Below are 17,353 nucleotides of genomic sequence, written 5' to 3'. Positions count from 1 at the left end.
AAATTGTTCAAATTTACGTCTGGCTTACCTAAAACAGGACGCAGCGATTGCGATAAAAACGTAGGCTGACATGTCTCCTTCTCCTCCTCACAAACTATTAATCCTCCATCGTACCTTCCATCTCAACTCCGAGTCTCCCCTCCCACTCGGAGTTCCTTTGCCCGGCGTTCCACTTGCTCTTGCATATCGACAGGTTTGCCCTGTCTCCGAGTCCGCAGGGACGATAGGACGAACAGCGTACGTCTTACATTTCGGGAGGTTCCAAAGGATCTACATACACGATCTAGGAGCAATCTATAAGATGTACTAAGGTAGGCTAAGGTATATAAGTGATGTAGGGTATGAGTAGGGTAAATTAGAGGTCACCTCAGAACCTTTCTAGGGCCGTCTAAGCCTTATTAGAAGAGGCATTCATCCTCTTCCTTTTGTCCGGATCCATAATCAACTTCCGCAACCGAATAGAGTGCGGTGTAATCTCTACCAATTCATCGTCAGCCATGTACGCCATGCTTTCCTCTAAGTTCATAATTTTGGGGGAGGCAATTACGATCTTCTCATCAGCGCCAGCTGCACGGATGTTCGTCAGTTGCTTCTTCAGGCATGGGTTGACGTAGAGGTCTTGAGATTTGGAGCATTCACCGATGACCATGCCAGGGTAGACTATACCGTATACGGTTTGAGTCAGTAAAGCGATTGTACAGCTGATGAAGAAAAATGAGATGCGAACCGCTGGTTTGGGGATGTATGAACATATTTCCGCGAGCTTGAAGGGGAGCCATAGCATAGGCAGATGACTCGCCTAGAGCCATGCAGATAAGAGTTCCATTTCTTCCAGTATCGATAGAGCCCTTGTATGGTTGGTAATCCTTGAAGTAGTGGTTCAGAGTTCTGGAAGAGAAATACCCCGTTAGTTCACCTCAAGAACAGTACGAGGCGGATACAACACTTACCCTTCTCCATGAACGTCGTTTTTAAACTCTCCAGCCATGTAACCAATCAATCCCCTCGCCGGGATATCCATTTCGATCTTGACCCAACCTTCTTCGGGATCTCCATTCTCATATAAAGTCATTTCTCCCTTCCTCATCGTCAACTTTTCGATAACTTTCCCGGCGTACTCCTCTTTGACGTATATAGTGCAGGCTTCGATAGGCTCAAGCATCGCATGTAAGCCTTTCCTCCCTTGTGCGTCGGGATTTGGCTTCATCACAGCTTTGGGGGGTCCAATGGTCAACTCGAACCCTTCTCGACGGAGGGTCTCGAAGAGTACGCCTAGATGAAGGACACCACGACCACGAAGCTCGATAGATTCTGAGGTTGGACCAGGAAGAACTTTCAGGGCGACGTTGGTTTCAGCTTCCTTGTAGATTCGATCACGAATAAGTTGGGAGGTGAGTTTATTGCCTTCTTTGCCTGCGAATGGGGAGTCATTGGGGTAAACGAACATGGAAATGGTGGGTGGGTCTATTGGGGTAGTCTGGGGGAAAAGAACTAAATCGCTTGTTGAAATTGGATATAATCGGGGTGGAAAAGCTTACTGCAAGCGGTTTGAGTCCCCTTTCACCCCATCCTTCTGTTGCTACCAAGCTGACATTCACACCTCCACCCTTGTTCATCTTGATTCCAGCAATACTGACGATCTCCCCCGCACCCGCAACATCTCTCTCGACTCTCTCCATACCGACACGGCTGAAAATCCTTTTGACCTTTCCTTCGCCGCATTTGTTGCCTTCGGCGTCAAGAGCCAAAAGGTTGTCTCCAACCCGAAGCACACCAGAGTGGATACGGCCGAGGTAGAGCATGCCAACGTATGGGTCAGACTCAATCTGAACGGTGAGCATCGAGAAAGGGTCCGTTCGTGAAAGATGACTTGGTGGAGGAACATGGGATAGTATCGTATCGAAAAGAGGCGTCATCTGTGTACCGATTTCCTCTACCGAACCTACTACTGGCGATGATGGTTCGAGGGGGGTGGCACCGAGTTCAGAGGACGAAATTACAGGCGGTTCGAGTTGAGCCCAGCCTTGTTTGGCAGAGGCGTAGAGAAGGGGGTATTCCATTTGTTCATCCGTTGCACCGAGTGTTGCGAAGAGGTCAAATAAGTCGTTCTCAACTTGCGTGGGTCGAGATGTCGGTCTATCAGCTTTGTTCATGACAACTAGTGGCCTGTAAAAAACACAAGTATAACATGCGTTAGAGATAGTGAAATGGCAGTGACAAACGAAAACGAACCGCAAACCACGACTCAAAGCTTTTGACAACACGAATCTAGTCTGTGTCATCGGACCCTCTGTAGCATCAACAACAAGCGCAACACCGTCGACCATACTCATAATACGCTCGACTTCACCACCGAAATCCGCGTGTCCTGGTGTATCGACAATGTTTATGAGGTTCCCCTGATACATGATACTTGTACATTTCGATAGGATGGTAATACCGCGTTCCCTCTCGAGGTCGTTTGAATCCATAACACGAGTGATAAATCCTCCATCGACGACGCTATCCGCGGTAGTTCCAGAAGCCGATTGGGACGTTGGTGTGAGCTGTAGTTGCTCCAGAGCACTCAGACGTTTAATGGTACCAGATTGACGAAGCAGTTGATCTACCAAGGTCGTTTTACCATGGTCAACTGAAAAACAACACGAGTTACTGTTCTGAAAGCTCCAGGTGGGTAAAGTGTTAGGTTCGAGTACATACCATGGGCAATAATGGCGATATTCCTAATCCTCTCGGGCGGTGTTATGTCACTGGAAGCGGTTGCATAGTTCCTATGTTGCGATATTATGAATCTTTGACGAGGAAGAGAGTGCAGACCCCTCCAGAGAGAGCAAACCGGACGACATGTTTGCATCACAGTTTAGGTTGGTCCGTGCGCGACTGAAAAATTTTGTTGCGGAAAAACCCGTGTGAACTTACGTAAGTCTAATTCCTCAAGCAACCTCAAGCCCACCTGCCCCTATGTCTGATTGTCAACCTTTTCCAACTGTTTTGAACTGCTTATCTAGGAAGCAAGAGTCTAGGTATGCTTTAATTCGATTTACGAGCCATCGAACTGAAGGAAAACTAGATGGAGAACAGGGGAATCATTCTATGTGAAAGATGTCAACATCACATAGACACTCAGTTCCACCCAATCGACCCCATACTCCTTCATTCCAGTCACGTACCCTCGCAGGAACAAGTCACCAAGACTTCGGACCTTTTGGAGCAGGAGTCGCAACTACTGCACCAGTATGAAAGTACCATCAGACATCAACGGCACACTTTGGAAAGGCTGGAAGTTGCAAAAAGTCGGTTGGAAGCCATCATTCTCAAGCGTCGCTCTACTATCTCCATCCACCGCCGGGTACCCGTAGAGGTCTGGAGGACCATATTTTTATTGGCGTGTTCTAAGGATGGCTATTTTCTTACAATCGATCCCCCCAATCGTCAGGCGAGACATCGAACTGCACTCCTTCAAGTCTGCTCTCGCTGGAGGTCAATCGTCATAGGCTGTCCTGAAATTTGGTCTGCAATAAATGTAAATCTCCTTGGAGAGAGATATATCTCCATGGGTGACAGAATGCTGGTTGAGACTTTCCTGGCAAACGGAGCAGCGTCTCCGTTGACTCTTCACGTGACGGTGAGATCGGCGCAACACTGGGCGAAAAACAGTCTCGCCACTTGGGAATTATTGACGCGTCATTTTCCACGATGCGAGTGGTTATCGTTGAAACTCGATGACTATACTATTCTTTCCCGTTATCAAGGACCGCATTTCACGTTCCACAGCCTATCTTCCTTCTACTTTGATGCCGCACTCATACCATCCAGTCATCCAATGGACTGGGATAGTCCGTTCTGGCGGGCACTACGTCACGCTCCGAAGCTTACGAAGGTCTATCTCCCAGAACCCAGAAAACTCCCCCGCAATTCACTGCCCTATCTTCGACTTACTACGTTAGTCATTGGCTTCACGGACGTTGATGACGCAGCAGAGCTTCTCCAGGTCCTCGAGCTTTCCAGGAGCCTTCGTTCTTTTACATTGTCGCAAGTTCAGGATCTCGGTTCTGGGAACTTTGATCACATCATTCGTCGTGTTGAAATGCCCTCTTTACAGTCGCTTTCATTCTGTGTCGATGGTGCACTACCGAAAATGGACAATCCAATACTCACAATACTGTTTTCGTCGTTAACGATGCCGGTTCTGTCAACCTTCAAGCTAGCATGCGCAAGAGCATTTCACAACCCAACGCAATGGTATCCACCGCTGCTCGCTATGCTGCAACGCTCATCCACGGCCCTACGACATATGTCACTTTTCATTCACCCTGTCCACTGTCAGAAAGACGCTTGGGAACCTCTCTCCATACTGTTAGAAACAACGCCTCACCTATCGTACCTCGAGTTTGGGGGCAAGTGGAAGGCGAATATCTTGCTTTTTGATGGCACCCCATTACCCGATAGTTTCATCTCAGCAACAGTCGGTGACTTCATTTATACGCCTCAGAATGCGGTCCTCCCAAACCTCAAACAGATTTCGTTTGTTGGCATCCGATTGGACCCTGAAACATTGGCCAATGTATTCGCTTTGGCGAGCTCAAGGAGTCCTAGCCGCCTTTCTAGTACTGTTGATGATGTTCGTGCGTTGACAGACCTTCGCGTTTTCTATTACGCTCCGCAAGCAAACCCTGACTTGAAACCACATACAGTGGAGGAGATAAGGCGTCTGGGGCAGGAGGGAGTGAAGATACTCCTTGCCACGGACAAATGACACTAAGCTACAGAAACGTGAAATGCTGACTTTTGAGATGGTAGTGTCGGACAAACATTCCAGTAACTCACATGACCTCTCCATGAACATTTATCTTTCCATCTTTCCATCGTTTTGTAAGAGGCTTGGATTCTGGACGGAGACTCCTTGGAATCCGCAGTTCGTTGGAGCACGGTACTGGTACTTTTGTATTGATAGATTGGTAGACAAGTCCCCTTTGTTGGCGTCGATAGGAATCTTTCTTGTCTGGAAACGAGTCGTTTGACTCTGTAATACCGATTTAGTTCAAAACACAATTTGAAATTGAAGACGGCCTGCCAGATCTAATACAAAAGAAAATTATACAAAGAACAACACAAATTAAAAATGTATACAATAGCCCTATGTGTACTAAGTATTCTAGTATTCTAAGTAGTACTCATCCCTATATTCTACAGAAAGCGTACCCGTTTACTCGCGGTCCAGCACCTCAACGACTTTCTCATGACGAGGGACCATCTTGATTCGGAAGGGAACAGGCGAACGACCTGAGAGACCATCATACTCCTTCAAATCAATGGGTTCACCTGGTATCTCCTTCATATCGAATGCCCAGAGGAGCCGAGCGATGACCAAGAAGATTTCACGTTCAGCGACCCACATTCCTGGGCAGATACGACGGCTGAAAAGTCACGTAAACATCCTTGTACGAGGATGAAACACCGACGAATAAACACTGCTCACCCAACACCGAACATCCAGTGGTCACGTTCATACGGGTTCGCAAGGTTAGCAGACTCGGAGGATAGCGTAGAATCCCTAACATATCTCTCCGGGTTGAACTTCATCGGCTCCGGATGCCTCACAGGATCATGATGCATCGTATAAGTGTTCAAAACAAGAACCGTATTCTTTGGAATGAACTGTCCACGGTACGTGAAATCAGCATTGTTGACGTGAGGAGTTCCAAGCCAGAATGGGTTATGACAACGTTCGACTTCTTTGATGATGGCGTGGATGTAGGGCAGGTCCTTTTCGTCTGCGATGGTCGGGAGACGGTCGCGGCCTACGACGCGGTCGAGTTCATCTTGAGCTTTCTTTTGGATTTCGGGGTACGCTGGTATCAAGGCCGAGAACCATTGCATGATAGAAGCGGTCTATTTAGAATAGGATGAGTTACCATGATGTTGGGCGGAATTGTTGCATTCTCACCGTTTCGACGCCTCCGATCATGAACGCAGCGCAGAGAATAGCCATGTCAAGGTGGTCGAGTTGTTCTTCTTCCTTAACCTCGATAAGATGTTTGACCAAACAGTCAGGAACCTTCTCTCCGGCGTTCATACGAGCCTCAATTTCCAGTATCATTCCACCGTAAGTCTCAACCAGATCTTTGTGAAGCTGCTGGGCCCTGGTGATCATATAGTTTCCAGGAATCTTCTGGAAGAGCGGGACGAAATCGGTCAAGTTGGAGACGGGTCCAGTACAGTTCATAAATTCTCGAGAAAGCCTGAGAGCCTTAGCCACCAATGGATGGTCGATGGAGTCAGTACGCATGCCGAATGCGACCGTCAACATGTTGTTCAAACTGCATCGTCCAGCGTGGGGTTCTGCGAAGAAGACGCGCAAGTTGAACGATCCTGAAAGGGAGACCAAAAATGTGAACTCACGAGGATTGACGGGTGATTTGCCGAAATTGCTGTGCTGCAGGATGTCCTTGATGAGTACTGTAGCTTCGTAATCGAGAACATGGTTATATCCATCTACGGCACGAGACATGAGCGAAGTGGAGGCAATACGACGATGCTTCCTCCATCGGTCGTTGTAGGGCTATAGAGCGTGTTGAGCTCAAAGTGAGGTTGGGAGGAGGAAGAAAGAACCCACGGTTGCGGTAATTCCTCGACCGGCAAAGATGATCTTTGATTTCAAGTGCATCTCTTTTCGGGACGAGAAGATAGCTCCATTGGCGACCATAAGGTCCTAAAGATTGTGAAAAGCTACGTGAGCAATATGCAGAGAGGGCTGAGGTTTGTTGCTTACTTTGACGATATGAGGGTCGGAGATAATCATAAATAGTTGGTTACCAAGTTTCACCGAGTAAAGGGGGCCGAATTTTTTTGCCCAATAATCGAGAGTGAGTTCAGGGTAACGAGTAAGGAACGGGAATGATCCTATATCACGTAGATGTGAGCTACCACTCGGTCAACCTCAAAAGAAGAACGACTCACCAACGATAGGTAAACCGATAGGTCCTGAAGGGATAGAATTCCCATTGGAATCCACCAGTTTCCGGCCAAAGACATATTCCTTCAAGGATTGAAAATAAACGACGACAGTCGCAAGTGCCGAAGCAAAGATAAAGGTGCGGAACGAAAGGAGTAACTCGACGAATATAGCGGTATTTATCATTCTAGATCGACTTTGAAATTTCGAAGGAAAGGTTGCTGATGTAGGTGTAACTGTTGAGTAAAACTGTAGATCTGGGATTCTGGCATTCATTGAGCTGAGAACAATCACCTTTTATACTCCCAGAGCTTGCATCTGCGTAATAGACATTCCACCAAATTGGTCCGTGCTTAGGATCGGACGCACAACTTGACACCTTCGGATTCCATGGTGTGGTCTTGTGCGGAAATCAGAGGCACAGTGGTCGAAAAAGCACGCGACATGGCGGAAGGCGGGAGGAGCAAGCAGTTGTGGGTGCTGCCGCGACATCTGACTTGGACAGAAAGATTGACTGACGTCGGCGAGCTAAGTCCCAGAATCTTATTTGAGAAATGATCAAAGGTTTCTGCTGGGAATAGAACTGAAGTAAAAGATTGCACATCATAAGGTGAGAGTAGAGCATGGGTCAAGTATGGGCACGGCGGTGGCAGATGGATCATGGCATGGAGTCTGGACTAGTTTTTTCTTCCATCGGAGACTGAGAGGCGTTGAAACGGAGTTCGGGATTAAGAGGAGGAGTTAAACGTCGTACACCGCTCGATTGACAAGGCGGTAGTCGAAGGATGCTTTGCGGGTCCATGTATGCCATGGAATGGTTAAGAGCGCTTTGAGAGCGCTAGTAGGTCCAAGCGAGGTCACGACCTGCACGCCTCGGGAGTTGCCGGCCGAATTTCCCACAATTCCCGCGCCACAGCGGGAGATTATTTCTTCTCGCAATTACTTTCTATGTAGAGTGTATACTAATTATTGAAGCAGGCGCTATGTTTGAAGCACTATTCAAGAGCTCAGCTGTACTGCTTTACCGGGAGCTGCACGTTAACAGCAGCCCCCGCCTCCCGCCGACGTCAGGCACTGCACCTAGACGCTACCGTCACAAACACTTAGACATGTTAATCATTCATGCGCCATCCCGATAACCACAAACCGTACCTCCTTGTTGTGCTCGGCTCAGACCCTGGACCAGAATGTTCGGATCAAGTATGGACATGGGCCCTTAGTGCCTCGTGCGGTCGTGGCCTATAGGCCGGGTGGCTGCACATCTCATTGTCTGCTCAGTACCGTTGGGAGGCACTTTTGTGCACCAATCACTAGATTTATTGACGGAGACTCTGATTAGATTTCACCAAATGAGCTCAGAGTAAGGGACGAAAGGTGAGGGCTTAAACTATCCCCACTTGCTCAACGAGCGACCATGGATTAGGTCCCCCTGGGGGCCGGGGACCGGAGGAGTTCAGGGATAATGGATCGGAACGCTGCGGTTCGACCAGCCTAAAAGAAAACAACTGACATCGTATACCCAGATAGTAGCAGGCGACCGGTTGCGGCCCAGTAAGCCTACCCGTTTCCACGTGCATGTCTTTACTCGGATTCTACTCGTCCATATGGTGTAACGCTGGGGGGTGATAATCATCGTTATAACACTCCCACCCGTTAGATCTTAAAACAGCACGAGATGAAATGAGGGAGCGGGAGAATCTTGTGCGCGGGATTAAGTTCCCCAGGGACCGTCGTTTTTGCCACCATCACAAAATTTATATATCAATTTACGGGATTGAACGACGTTTAAATCACGTCAAAAATTATGTAGTACGGATACACCAGGTAAATGGGGAGAATGAAATACTGAGCTAATTAGTATCAACGGCGAGCAGGCGACGTTGGTCAAACCTCAACCGGAACAGCACCGCTTTGGGGAATAGTTGAATGTTGGGATTGAAAAGGTGCAAAGTCGAAAACGAGGTCGGGTTCCATAGCCTCGTTAGACATCTTGTGTCCGAAGGACCGCCTCCAGATATGAGAAAACAAAGTACGGTACGCCTTCCTTGCTTCCGTCGTAAAGCCAAAGAACCCGAAGAACAAGAACCCGCACATGACGACCGACCATCTCGTACTTTCCAAAGCCATTACTTGGTCCGAGTCAAATTCCCAGAGCGGCGCAGGAACAAACTGGATCCTGGAGAAGTTGTGATGAGTTTCCTCCCAGGAAATCCAAGGGACGAAGTCGACAGAATTTGTAGCGGCGAACCAGACGCTGAGGGGAATGGTGAGGACGATGTCTGTACCGGTCAGGCACATGAGACGGAGATAGAAATTGGGATTCAAGCCATTAACCTGAGAGAGGTGCTCTTTAAAACGCTTGCGGTACTGGTTGAAGGCTTTCAAGTTGAGAACTACATAGAAACGGTTGTCAATAAAATGGAACTAGGAAACCGGGCGAAAGCGACTTACTAGAGTACACACTAGACACGAGGACAATAACAAGGGGCCATGGGACGAGCAAGAAATACGAGACCCAGGTCGTATCATCGGAAGGGAAACAGCCAAAATCTTCCAGAATGTCGAAACGATATTCTTGAGAAATATAATCTGGGCCAATAAATTATGAAAGCATTTGAAATCCATGTGTGCAGCGTACTCACTAAGGATCATGTGTAACACAGGAATGCCAACACAGATACTCAAGTCTACCATGATTGTGCGCCGCTTTTCAACCGAAGTCACGGCAATATCGCCCTTGGCGATATAGTAAAGTCGTCGGTTCATGGACAAGGAGCAGGCATGAAATGCGACGTTCATGCCGATCTGAATTTTTGAAGCTAATACACGCACACTCCAGTAAGACGTTGCAACGAAGGTTCAACATTTCAAGACCCACAAATATCGCACCACACGGGTGCAAAGTTATCCACTCTCCCGTTCCAAACGACGGAATTAATGAAGAAGTTTAGGCTTCCAATGGCGCCCCAGACTGACGCGCAGAGAAGTGCAGTGTTTCGTGCTAAAGAGGCAGGCGCGGTAAGACGGAGTTGCAGTCAGGACCGAAACTATTCGCACCTTCCAAGTGCCAGGCGCAAAGACTAGGAATTATGAACAGAAGAAAAGCAAGGAGGGAAAAACACGAGTAAACCTCAACGCCGGGGTAGTGGGACATGATTCAAGTCTTGACTCTTGAGCAGGAGCCCAACGTTCAACAACGGATCGCGAGATTTTATGGCGGGCCTTTGCGAATAAAGGTCGAGACTGATTGGCAACCATGTACCTTATAATTATACGCACCTTGGCGCCATTCTCTATCCTCTCCGGATCTTCTCAACTGTTGTGTTCTCCTACCGGCCAATTCGTGAATCGTCGCCAGTCGGTTTTCTCTCACTTGCGGTTACAGCGCTGCTCCGTTCATTCTCCCACTAATCACGGGAAGTTTGTATTGTAGATTTCTGTATAAAATAGAGGGTTGATCGGTCTCGACCTTTATGCAAAGGGCTGTAAAGTGCGGATTTTGAGGTTCAATCAAGTTGATCAGAAAGGGTTCGCTCACCTCGTGACTAGGACCCGTGTTGGCCTCACTCGCGTTTGATGCGTTTACATAAATTTGACCTCCACGCAAGGGAACGAACTTGTTACTTGACCGCCGCTCGGAGGCTCACTGGCGACGTCGTTGTGGGGATTTGCCACAAATTTGCACTGGCAATGTTGCACCATCATCGCGTTCACGTCTCGTCAAAACATATTCACTCGATCCCGTCTTCATAGTGAATAGTGCTCAATCCTAACGTGATGTTCATCTTCGATTGAACCTGACTATCTCAGCGCTTGATATTGATTCATAAGGGCCGGGGGTCCAGGGTTTCGCGTTGTCATGTCAGCATTGTCATTTTGTAAGGAAAATTGTAAGGAAAACAGAGGACCTATGGATACAGTAGTGTGGTTTGAGACAGAGTGGACCCTAAACAAAACCAGATCTAAAAACCGTATGGGTTTTTTCTCGAAAGGGGGGTATAAGTGAGATATAAAGTATGAAAGAGATATAAAGTCAATGAATTAAGGGATGGGGGGAGGGAGACGGGATCTACACCATGCCGGAGGTATCTTTCGTAAGATGCGCAGCTTCTGGTGGTGCAATCGAGTACCTCAACGAGGAAATCTCGATATCGGGTTGCTCGTCTTTATCGTACTGCGACTCGATGCAAGACGCGGAGCCGAAGGACGATGCAGGTGACGAGGGACATGATTGGGTATCCGCCAGAGTACCTCCAACGTCGGAGAGCGACAAAGTCCCAAACGATTGATCGAATTGCTTCTCCCTGAAATCCCGTCCTTCCGAACGGACGGAGGCGACATCGGTAAAAGATTCGAGGGAGTCACGTTTTCTGTGAGTTTCCCTCCTCACGAAGACGGGCATGGTGGTAGAGTTGGAAGAAGACGTCATTGATTTGCTACAACAAATCGTATTAGCGCGTACTTGGAAAATGAAAATTGCACAACATACCCAGTACCAGTACCCGTCAGCGTCATTGAACCGGTGGAAGTATATCCGACGCGTTTTTGGACAGATGATACAGCTGCACGATAGTTCTTCCTTGCTTCGTCCGCGAAGCCAAAGAACATGAAGAAAAGAATCGAGCACGCAATGATCGCCCAACGCGTGAACTCTAAGTTGATCGACTGCACAGGATCGGCCTTCCAAAGCAAGGCAGGAATCAACCTGACGTTGCTGAACTTGAGATGGGTGACTTCCCAGGAAACCCAAGGGTGTACTCCAAGCCGGACGTTGTTGGCCATGGACCAAATGGAAACTGGTATGGTGAAGACGACATCAACACTAGCAAGACACATGAGGCGGAGATAGCGATTGGGGTTCAAATTGTTGTTCCTCGAGAGGAGTTCTTTGAATTGCCGGCGGCGCTTGTTGAAGGAAATCAATGTGAGGACTGAGGGTAGAAAGGGACTTTTAACAAAAGATCAAGTTAAGAGCAATAGGAACTCACCACTGTACACACCAGACACAACGGCGATCGCGAGAGGCCATGAAAATATCAAAACAAAGGTGACCCAGGTTACATAGGTAGAGGGCCAGCAGCCAATGTCTTCGAAGATATCGAAACGATGTCCTTGAACAATGTAGTCTAAACGAAAAAGTTGCGTTGAATAACTCAGTTTAGAGCTTGAGAGTAAGGATCAATTGACTCACGAAGTATCATGTTCAGGAAAGGGATACCCATGCAAATGGCGAAGTCTGCGATGATTGCGCGTCGTTTCTCAGCACGAGTGACAGTGACAGCGTTGGTGGTAGCGATATGGTAAAGTCGTCGGTTTATGCACAAGGAACAGGCGGGCAGCGCGACGTTGGTCCCAACGATAATTACCGTGGCTAAAAGACGCTATTAATCGGGATATTGAAACCATCTTTTTGTTTACGACTTACAAATATCGCACCACACCGGCGCGAAGTTGAGGACTTGCCCGTTCCATACGATTGAATTTACGAAGAAATTGAGGTTTAAAGCGGCAGCCCAAAGCATGAAGCAACAAGTGCCAGTGTTCCATGCTGCACCGACAGGCGTCGTAAGAATAGAGTCTATTGAAGGTTTATAGTTTGCGTACCTTCCAAATGCCAGGGAAGAGGAATTATCACCAAAATAAGAGAGAATAAAGAGAAGGTCGTGTAGACTTCATTTGGGTAGGCCATGGTGAAGATTTGGAGGGCTGGAGGAACCTTGAGTACGAAGGAGTCACCCAATGGTTCGATTCAGCTGGTGGGAGGGAATCAATTCAACCGGGGGTCATTCCTCAGCTTTAAGAGCAAATGCCTCAATCGTTCCACCTTGTACGCAATTTTGGACGTCCCCTTGTGTACGGTAGAGACGAATAGTGCAAACATGCATCCAAATTCGGTGGTTACCTTGAATTTTCCAAAACAGGGAATACCATATTTGGACGTAAGTTTGTTAAGAGGAATGACCACATGTCACAACAACATGCAATAATTTTGGGGTAGGGAGGCACGAGTGGGACCACGGTAAAAGAGTTAAAGGCCTGGAGTACTGTAGTTTGAATTTGCGAAAACCGGGATCGTGGGGGAACGCGGGCTTCAATGTTACTTCCATTTGAAAAAAAAAATATGCAGTCGAAAGTAGTGTACAACTTGGGTACAACAGCCAATGGTCCTCGTATAGAGAACAATAAGATCTAGTGGGCGGGAACATTAGTGCGACTGAATGCATGGAAGGCAAGACGGATCTACGCACCTTCACCGGGTCTACATAACCGGGTCCAATCAAGCGGACTTCGCTAATGGGAGAACCCCGAAAACCATGCTTAACTGGACTCTGAATACAACGTCGACAATGTACGGTCCAACATTCGTCATTCGGGAGGCGGGGCGGTCTTGTTCCGAACCAAGTCAGTGTCCACGACGCTCACCAATCTGGGAGGAATATTACTCACTATTTGGTCAAAGTACAATGTTGCATCTGGAGACTAGCGCGTTACCAGCATGAAGTACAAGCACTCAGGAGGCCTTGTACATCGAAACATGCGTTGGTATGGGAAACTTGAATGAAAAAGGCCGAGAACGGTATTGCTAACCAAGACAGTTACTGTCTCGGCATTGTTTCTGGTATGGTTTGCAGCTGACGAGTGAATTCAAGACGACGAGGAAGAACTGGTAAGTATGGGAGCAGGGAAGAAAGAGTGTGCAAGAGCGCCTCATGCAACGCACAGGTTATGAAGCGCGCTGCGCTTATTGTTTTCGTTGAGGTCACGTTTTGATCGCGACTTTGCTTATTGTCTTTCGCAGCCATTAGTTTACTCTGGACCATGCCTTTGCTGAAATATGTACAAGCACGCTCAAAGCGCGAATGCAAAGAGATGCAAAGCACCGATGAAAACAGGGAATTGGTTCGCTACATATCCTATATATAATGGGACAAAGAGACCTGATTATCAGCGATTATCAGCGATTATCTCCAAAAAATGATCTATGCGACAGGACCAGGGTAAATTAAAGCGGAGATCGAAATTTCCTGCGTGCACGACAATGTCCCCTCCCTTTGAGCTACAGTAACGTAGTATTTTTCATGTTCCTGTTTATTTATTCCTACTGTTATCTGACATGCATCTATACTTCAACTGTTATGAGATGTAACTTTTATATTCCCACACACTTTTTTGGTAATAATTTGTCATCTCTCACTGTCTCCTCTCCCCTTCTCTAACTGTACTGTTTTTCCACAGGTTACAGGTTTTTCTGTGCATGGGACAGGGAGGGAATGGGGTAGGCCACCCTGTACAAAGTTCTGTACACAGTACAAGTCCTCCACCTGCTATTTATGTCACCCACTATACAACATGTACTGATTTGGCACAGAATACTTTCCCCATGGGTTTGTACCTGTAAAATGGGATAGAGCATGGCCATACCTGCAGATAGGGAAGTTGGAACAGCACGGGTTGGTGGGTTTTCCTGTGCATGGGATGGGGCTGGAATGGATTAGTCACCCTGTACAAGTCCCATACCCACCATACTTTTTTCCATGGGTAACGGGTAGGACAGGTGTAATTACGCCTCTGACACAGGATGTTCACAGAACAGGTCATGTGATATGAATACAGTGGGCCAAGGGACACAAACTTTCCCCCCATGGGTGATTCATGCTGTTCACTACCTGCAGAACTCCTACAGAGCACAAGTAAGCAGGTGTATAAACATGCAAAAAAACTCGGCACAAAGGGCCAGGTCATAAGCTTGTGATAACTAATGCTACATGGAAAGAATGGGTGTGTATAACGAAAATATGCAAAAAGTGGAGGAAATTAAAGGCACCTTAAGGTTCAGAAGAAAAAATCATAGTATCATTGAATACAAAATCTTTAGAGAGGAGAGGATCATAGGGCTCTAGGCTCGCGCGTTTCATGAGTGACCACAGTCATATATATAGCTTCCGCAGAACGTTTCTTGTCGATACCAACGTTCAGTCTCGACAATCCAAGCTCCCGATGTAGGCATTGGGTGCGGGACAATTGCTTCGCAGCTCCCGGGGCTGCGTCACCCCGTTTATCTGGTATAGCATAGATGCTAGGCCCACGGAACGGTGGATGGCGTAGGTTTGGGGGAGTTGTAGAACGTTTGGGAGTAGTTCCGACAAAACTGGCGTCAGACAACGCGGGCGAGTGGGGACGTAACTGAGGAACTACCAAACAACCAGATTCCGTGACAATAGATGGAGGAGCGGGCCAAGGTATATCGTAGAGGGATGACGAAGTAGACGCCACATCGTCCGGAATTGACTTTGTGATTTCAGGTGATTTGGAGAACGGGTCTGAGGGTACAAAGAGATGGCTTGTCTCCGAAAAAGGAGACCGGTAGGCGGGAGGTGGAGATGATAGTACAGGGGAAGTCAAGCCTAAGGATCGAGCTGCGGGCGAAGTGAGGTACTCCAGCGTCGAGATAGTAAACTTTTTGTCGCCTTCGGAGTCAGATGAACGCTCCGAAACAGCTGCGGAGAAATGAGGGTGAGCGGTGGGGTCAAGAGGAGATTTGGTGGGAGTGGTTGAGGGAGAGGAAGATGAAGATTTGAAAGGAGGGGAAGAGCAAGATCTCTGAGCATGCAAATCTAACATTTCATCCCAACCTGAAACAAGAACCGGCGCTACAAGCTGTGGCCTGTACACCGGCCGTGATTTCGTGGTTTTCTTTCGAGTTCCTAGACTAACAAAAGGATTGTAACTAGGCTGGAATGAACTCGAAAGGGAAGAACGGCATACTGAATAGGGAGAATGGAACGGGGCTTAGGCAACACCGGTCGTGGCAACGATGGGAAGGTGACCTTGCCAGACCTAAGCGCCTTCACGACATCTCGTACATCTTCACCGACAGTAATCCACAGCAGAATATACGCGATAGAGACAGTCGGAATGAGCCACCACATCATTTTGGCTAGACTGCGATCAGGAGATGGTCCCAGCACAAATATCTCCTTGAAATGAGCATGTAGAGCTTCCCAATAAGCGAATGACCGGAAATCAGAGCGCGTGAAGAGAATGAAAACGGAGAACGTTATGGTCACTATCGTGAGTATGAAGACCGAGGTTATTCGACGCAAATAGAGTGATGGAGCCACGTTAAGGCGATTGAGAATATGCTCTTCGAAGCGAGATGCAGAGACTTGGAACGAGTGGTGAAGAGAGATTCCTTGCCGGCTCGTTAGTCAAGATGACACTAGTCGGGAGAGCATGAGGACCGCATACCGGAGATGATGAAGGAAACCACAGAAAACAGAAACGATGGCAGCCACACTACGAGAACAGACGGGATAGAACTATGAATGGCAGCACTGCAGCCAAAATCCCTGACGATATCGAAACGATGGTTCTGCACAATGAGGTCTGTCATGATGATGATCGTCAGTTCACATCTGAAAAGAGAAGGCACAATTCAAGATCTCACGTAGTAAACTATAGATTACTGGAATAATCCAACATATTGTAAGGTTGAAAATCAAACGAGCTCGACGGGCAGGTCTAGTAGTGACGAACGGACGATGTGAGGCCAAAAGTTCAAGGTGTGCAGCCATACACAGACAGCACGCTGGAATCGCAAATCCTGTTGCTATAAGAACCTTTGTTACTAGAAACAATACAGAAATTCGGATCAGTGTCGACTGGAAGCAGATAATTGTGGACTACCACCGACCAATATCACACCAGACTGGTACATGTATATCAGTGTTGCCAGACCATATTAAACTATTCAGCCCGTGGATAACATTGCCAACAATAAGCCAGAGTATGAGGCTGAGTTGAGGGACGTCGCTCCGGACATGAGGGCCAAGCAAACACAGGCAGAGAAATCCAAAACATAGAAATGATATGACAGGGAGTGCGACTATCATGACGTTGGGGAAGAAAGGACGAAATGAAGCTAGGTATGGAAAATCATTCACTGGAGTGGGGGAGAGATGAAATCCATTTCCACGGAAGTCATATTTGAAGATAAAAACAAGGACGAGGCATAGTGATTACCACAACGAAATGTGGCGAGAAACTGCTCACGAGTACACGGATCCCTGGGTAGCACAAGTGAACACCCAATTTCGAAACAAGGTGCCCGGGTTGGCCTTAAACGTTGAAGTCCGCTCGGAATTAGTGAAGCTTGTTATGCATTGTTTTGTGGATCAGGCCTTCAGGTACCACACGATAGCGTGTTTATGTTTATACTCTAGACAAAGGAAGTTGCATATTGAGCTTGAAGATATTTGGTAGGCGTAAGTTTCCGGATGTGCCGTTACCCAGAATGGAAGTTCGTTTGGGAGGCCCAGTTTGGCAACAGTTAGCATTTTGCGACGCAGTTAGTCAGTAAATTCCAAGGATGCCTGACAGACACAGTACACCCACTCG

General features: G+C 47.6%; 7 protein-coding genes across 7 annotated transcripts; 1 reads left to right on the top strand and 6 right to left on the bottom strand.

Annotated features, from left to right (window-relative positions):
* Window positions 1-388: 388 nt before the first annotated feature.
* On the bottom strand, window positions 389-2,854 carry E1B28_003494 (uncharacterized protein; the record flags this gene model as incomplete). The annotated part of the gene is made up of 6 exons (XM_043160483.1): window positions 389-660; window positions 728-888; window positions 951-1,477; window positions 1,539-2,166; window positions 2,233-2,632; window positions 2,701-2,854. The coding sequence occupies 6 exons, from the start codon at window positions 2,852-2,854 to the stop codon at window positions 389-391; spliced, it is 2,142 nt and encodes a 713-aa protein (XP_043002440.1).
* Window positions 2,855-2,877: 23 nt separating this feature from the next.
* E1B28_003493 (uncharacterized protein) lies at window positions 2,878-4,982 on the top strand. The gene is made up of 2 exons (XM_043160482.1): window positions 2,878-3,023; window positions 3,071-4,982. Exon 2 carries the CDS (start codon window positions 3,071-3,073, stop codon window positions 4,754-4,756), a length of 1,686 nt encoding a protein of 561 aa, XP_043002439.1. The 5' UTR covers window positions 2,878-3,023; the 3' UTR covers window positions 4,757-4,982.
* A 224-nt stretch (window positions 4,983-5,206) lies between these two features.
* On the bottom strand, window positions 5,207-7,141 carry E1B28_003492 (uncharacterized protein; the record flags this gene model as incomplete). Its single annotated transcript, XM_043160481.1, has 7 exons — window positions 5,207-5,417; window positions 5,480-5,892; window positions 5,948-6,342; window positions 6,403-6,562; window positions 6,617-6,712; window positions 6,773-6,903; window positions 6,961-7,141. The coding sequence occupies 7 exons, from the start codon at window positions 7,139-7,141 to the stop codon at window positions 5,207-5,209; spliced, it is 1,587 nt and encodes a 528-aa protein (XP_043002438.1).
* Window positions 7,142-7,308: 167 nt separating this feature from the next.
* On the bottom strand, window positions 7,309-7,617 carry E1B28_003491 (uncharacterized protein; the record flags this gene model as incomplete). The annotated part of the gene is made up of 1 exon (XM_043160480.1): window positions 7,309-7,617. The coding sequence occupies one exon, from the start codon at window positions 7,615-7,617 to the stop codon at window positions 7,309-7,311; it is 309 nt and encodes a 102-aa protein (XP_043002437.1).
* A 1,155-nt stretch (window positions 7,618-8,772) lies between these two features.
* E1B28_003490 (uncharacterized protein) lies at window positions 8,773-10,488 on the bottom strand. Its single transcript, XM_043160479.1, has 6 exons — window positions 10,235-10,488; window positions 10,013-10,177; window positions 9,834-9,956; window positions 9,598-9,774; window positions 9,407-9,544; window positions 8,773-9,348 (listed from the first exon to the last, which is right to left on the bottom strand). The coding sequence occupies exons 2-6, from the start codon at window positions 10,107-10,109 to the stop codon at window positions 8,840-8,842; spliced, it is 1,044 nt and encodes a 347-aa protein (XP_043002436.1). The 5' UTR covers window positions 10,110-10,177; window positions 10,235-10,488; the 3' UTR covers window positions 8,773-8,839.
* A 314-nt stretch (window positions 10,489-10,802) lies between these two features.
* On the bottom strand, window positions 10,803-13,698 carry E1B28_003489 (uncharacterized protein). Its single transcript, XM_043160478.1, has 8 exons — window positions 13,403-13,698; window positions 13,204-13,342; window positions 12,560-13,144; window positions 12,381-12,503; window positions 12,147-12,326; window positions 11,944-12,081; window positions 11,445-11,886; window positions 10,803-11,391 (listed from the first exon to the last, which is right to left on the bottom strand). Exons 3-8 carry the CDS (start codon window positions 12,642-12,644, stop codon window positions 11,025-11,027), a joined length of 1,335 nt encoding a protein of 444 aa, XP_043002435.1. The 5' UTR covers window positions 12,645-13,144; window positions 13,204-13,342; window positions 13,403-13,698; the 3' UTR covers window positions 10,803-11,024.
* A 739-nt stretch (window positions 13,699-14,437) lies between these two features.
* Window positions 14,438-17,085, bottom strand: E1B28_003488 (uncharacterized protein). Its single transcript, XM_043160477.1, has 5 exons — window positions 16,650-17,085; window positions 16,404-16,583; window positions 16,205-16,342; window positions 15,722-16,148; window positions 14,438-15,665 (listed from the first exon to the last, which is right to left on the bottom strand). Exons 1-5 carry the CDS (start codon window positions 16,846-16,848, stop codon window positions 14,843-14,845), a joined length of 1,767 nt encoding a protein of 588 aa, XP_043002434.1. The 5' UTR covers window positions 16,849-17,085; the 3' UTR covers window positions 14,438-14,842.
* Window positions 17,086-17,353: the final 268 nt, after the last annotated feature.

Source organism: Marasmius oreades, chromosome 11, assembly GCF_018924745.1.
Source record: "Marasmius oreades isolate 03SP1 chromosome 11, whole genome shotgun sequence".
Classification (NCBI taxonomy): Eukaryota; Fungi; Basidiomycota; class Agaricomycetes; order Agaricales; family Marasmiaceae; genus Marasmius; species Marasmius oreades.
Note: the sequence above shows the minus strand (reverse complement) of the source record. Positions and strands in the feature narration are given on the sequence as shown.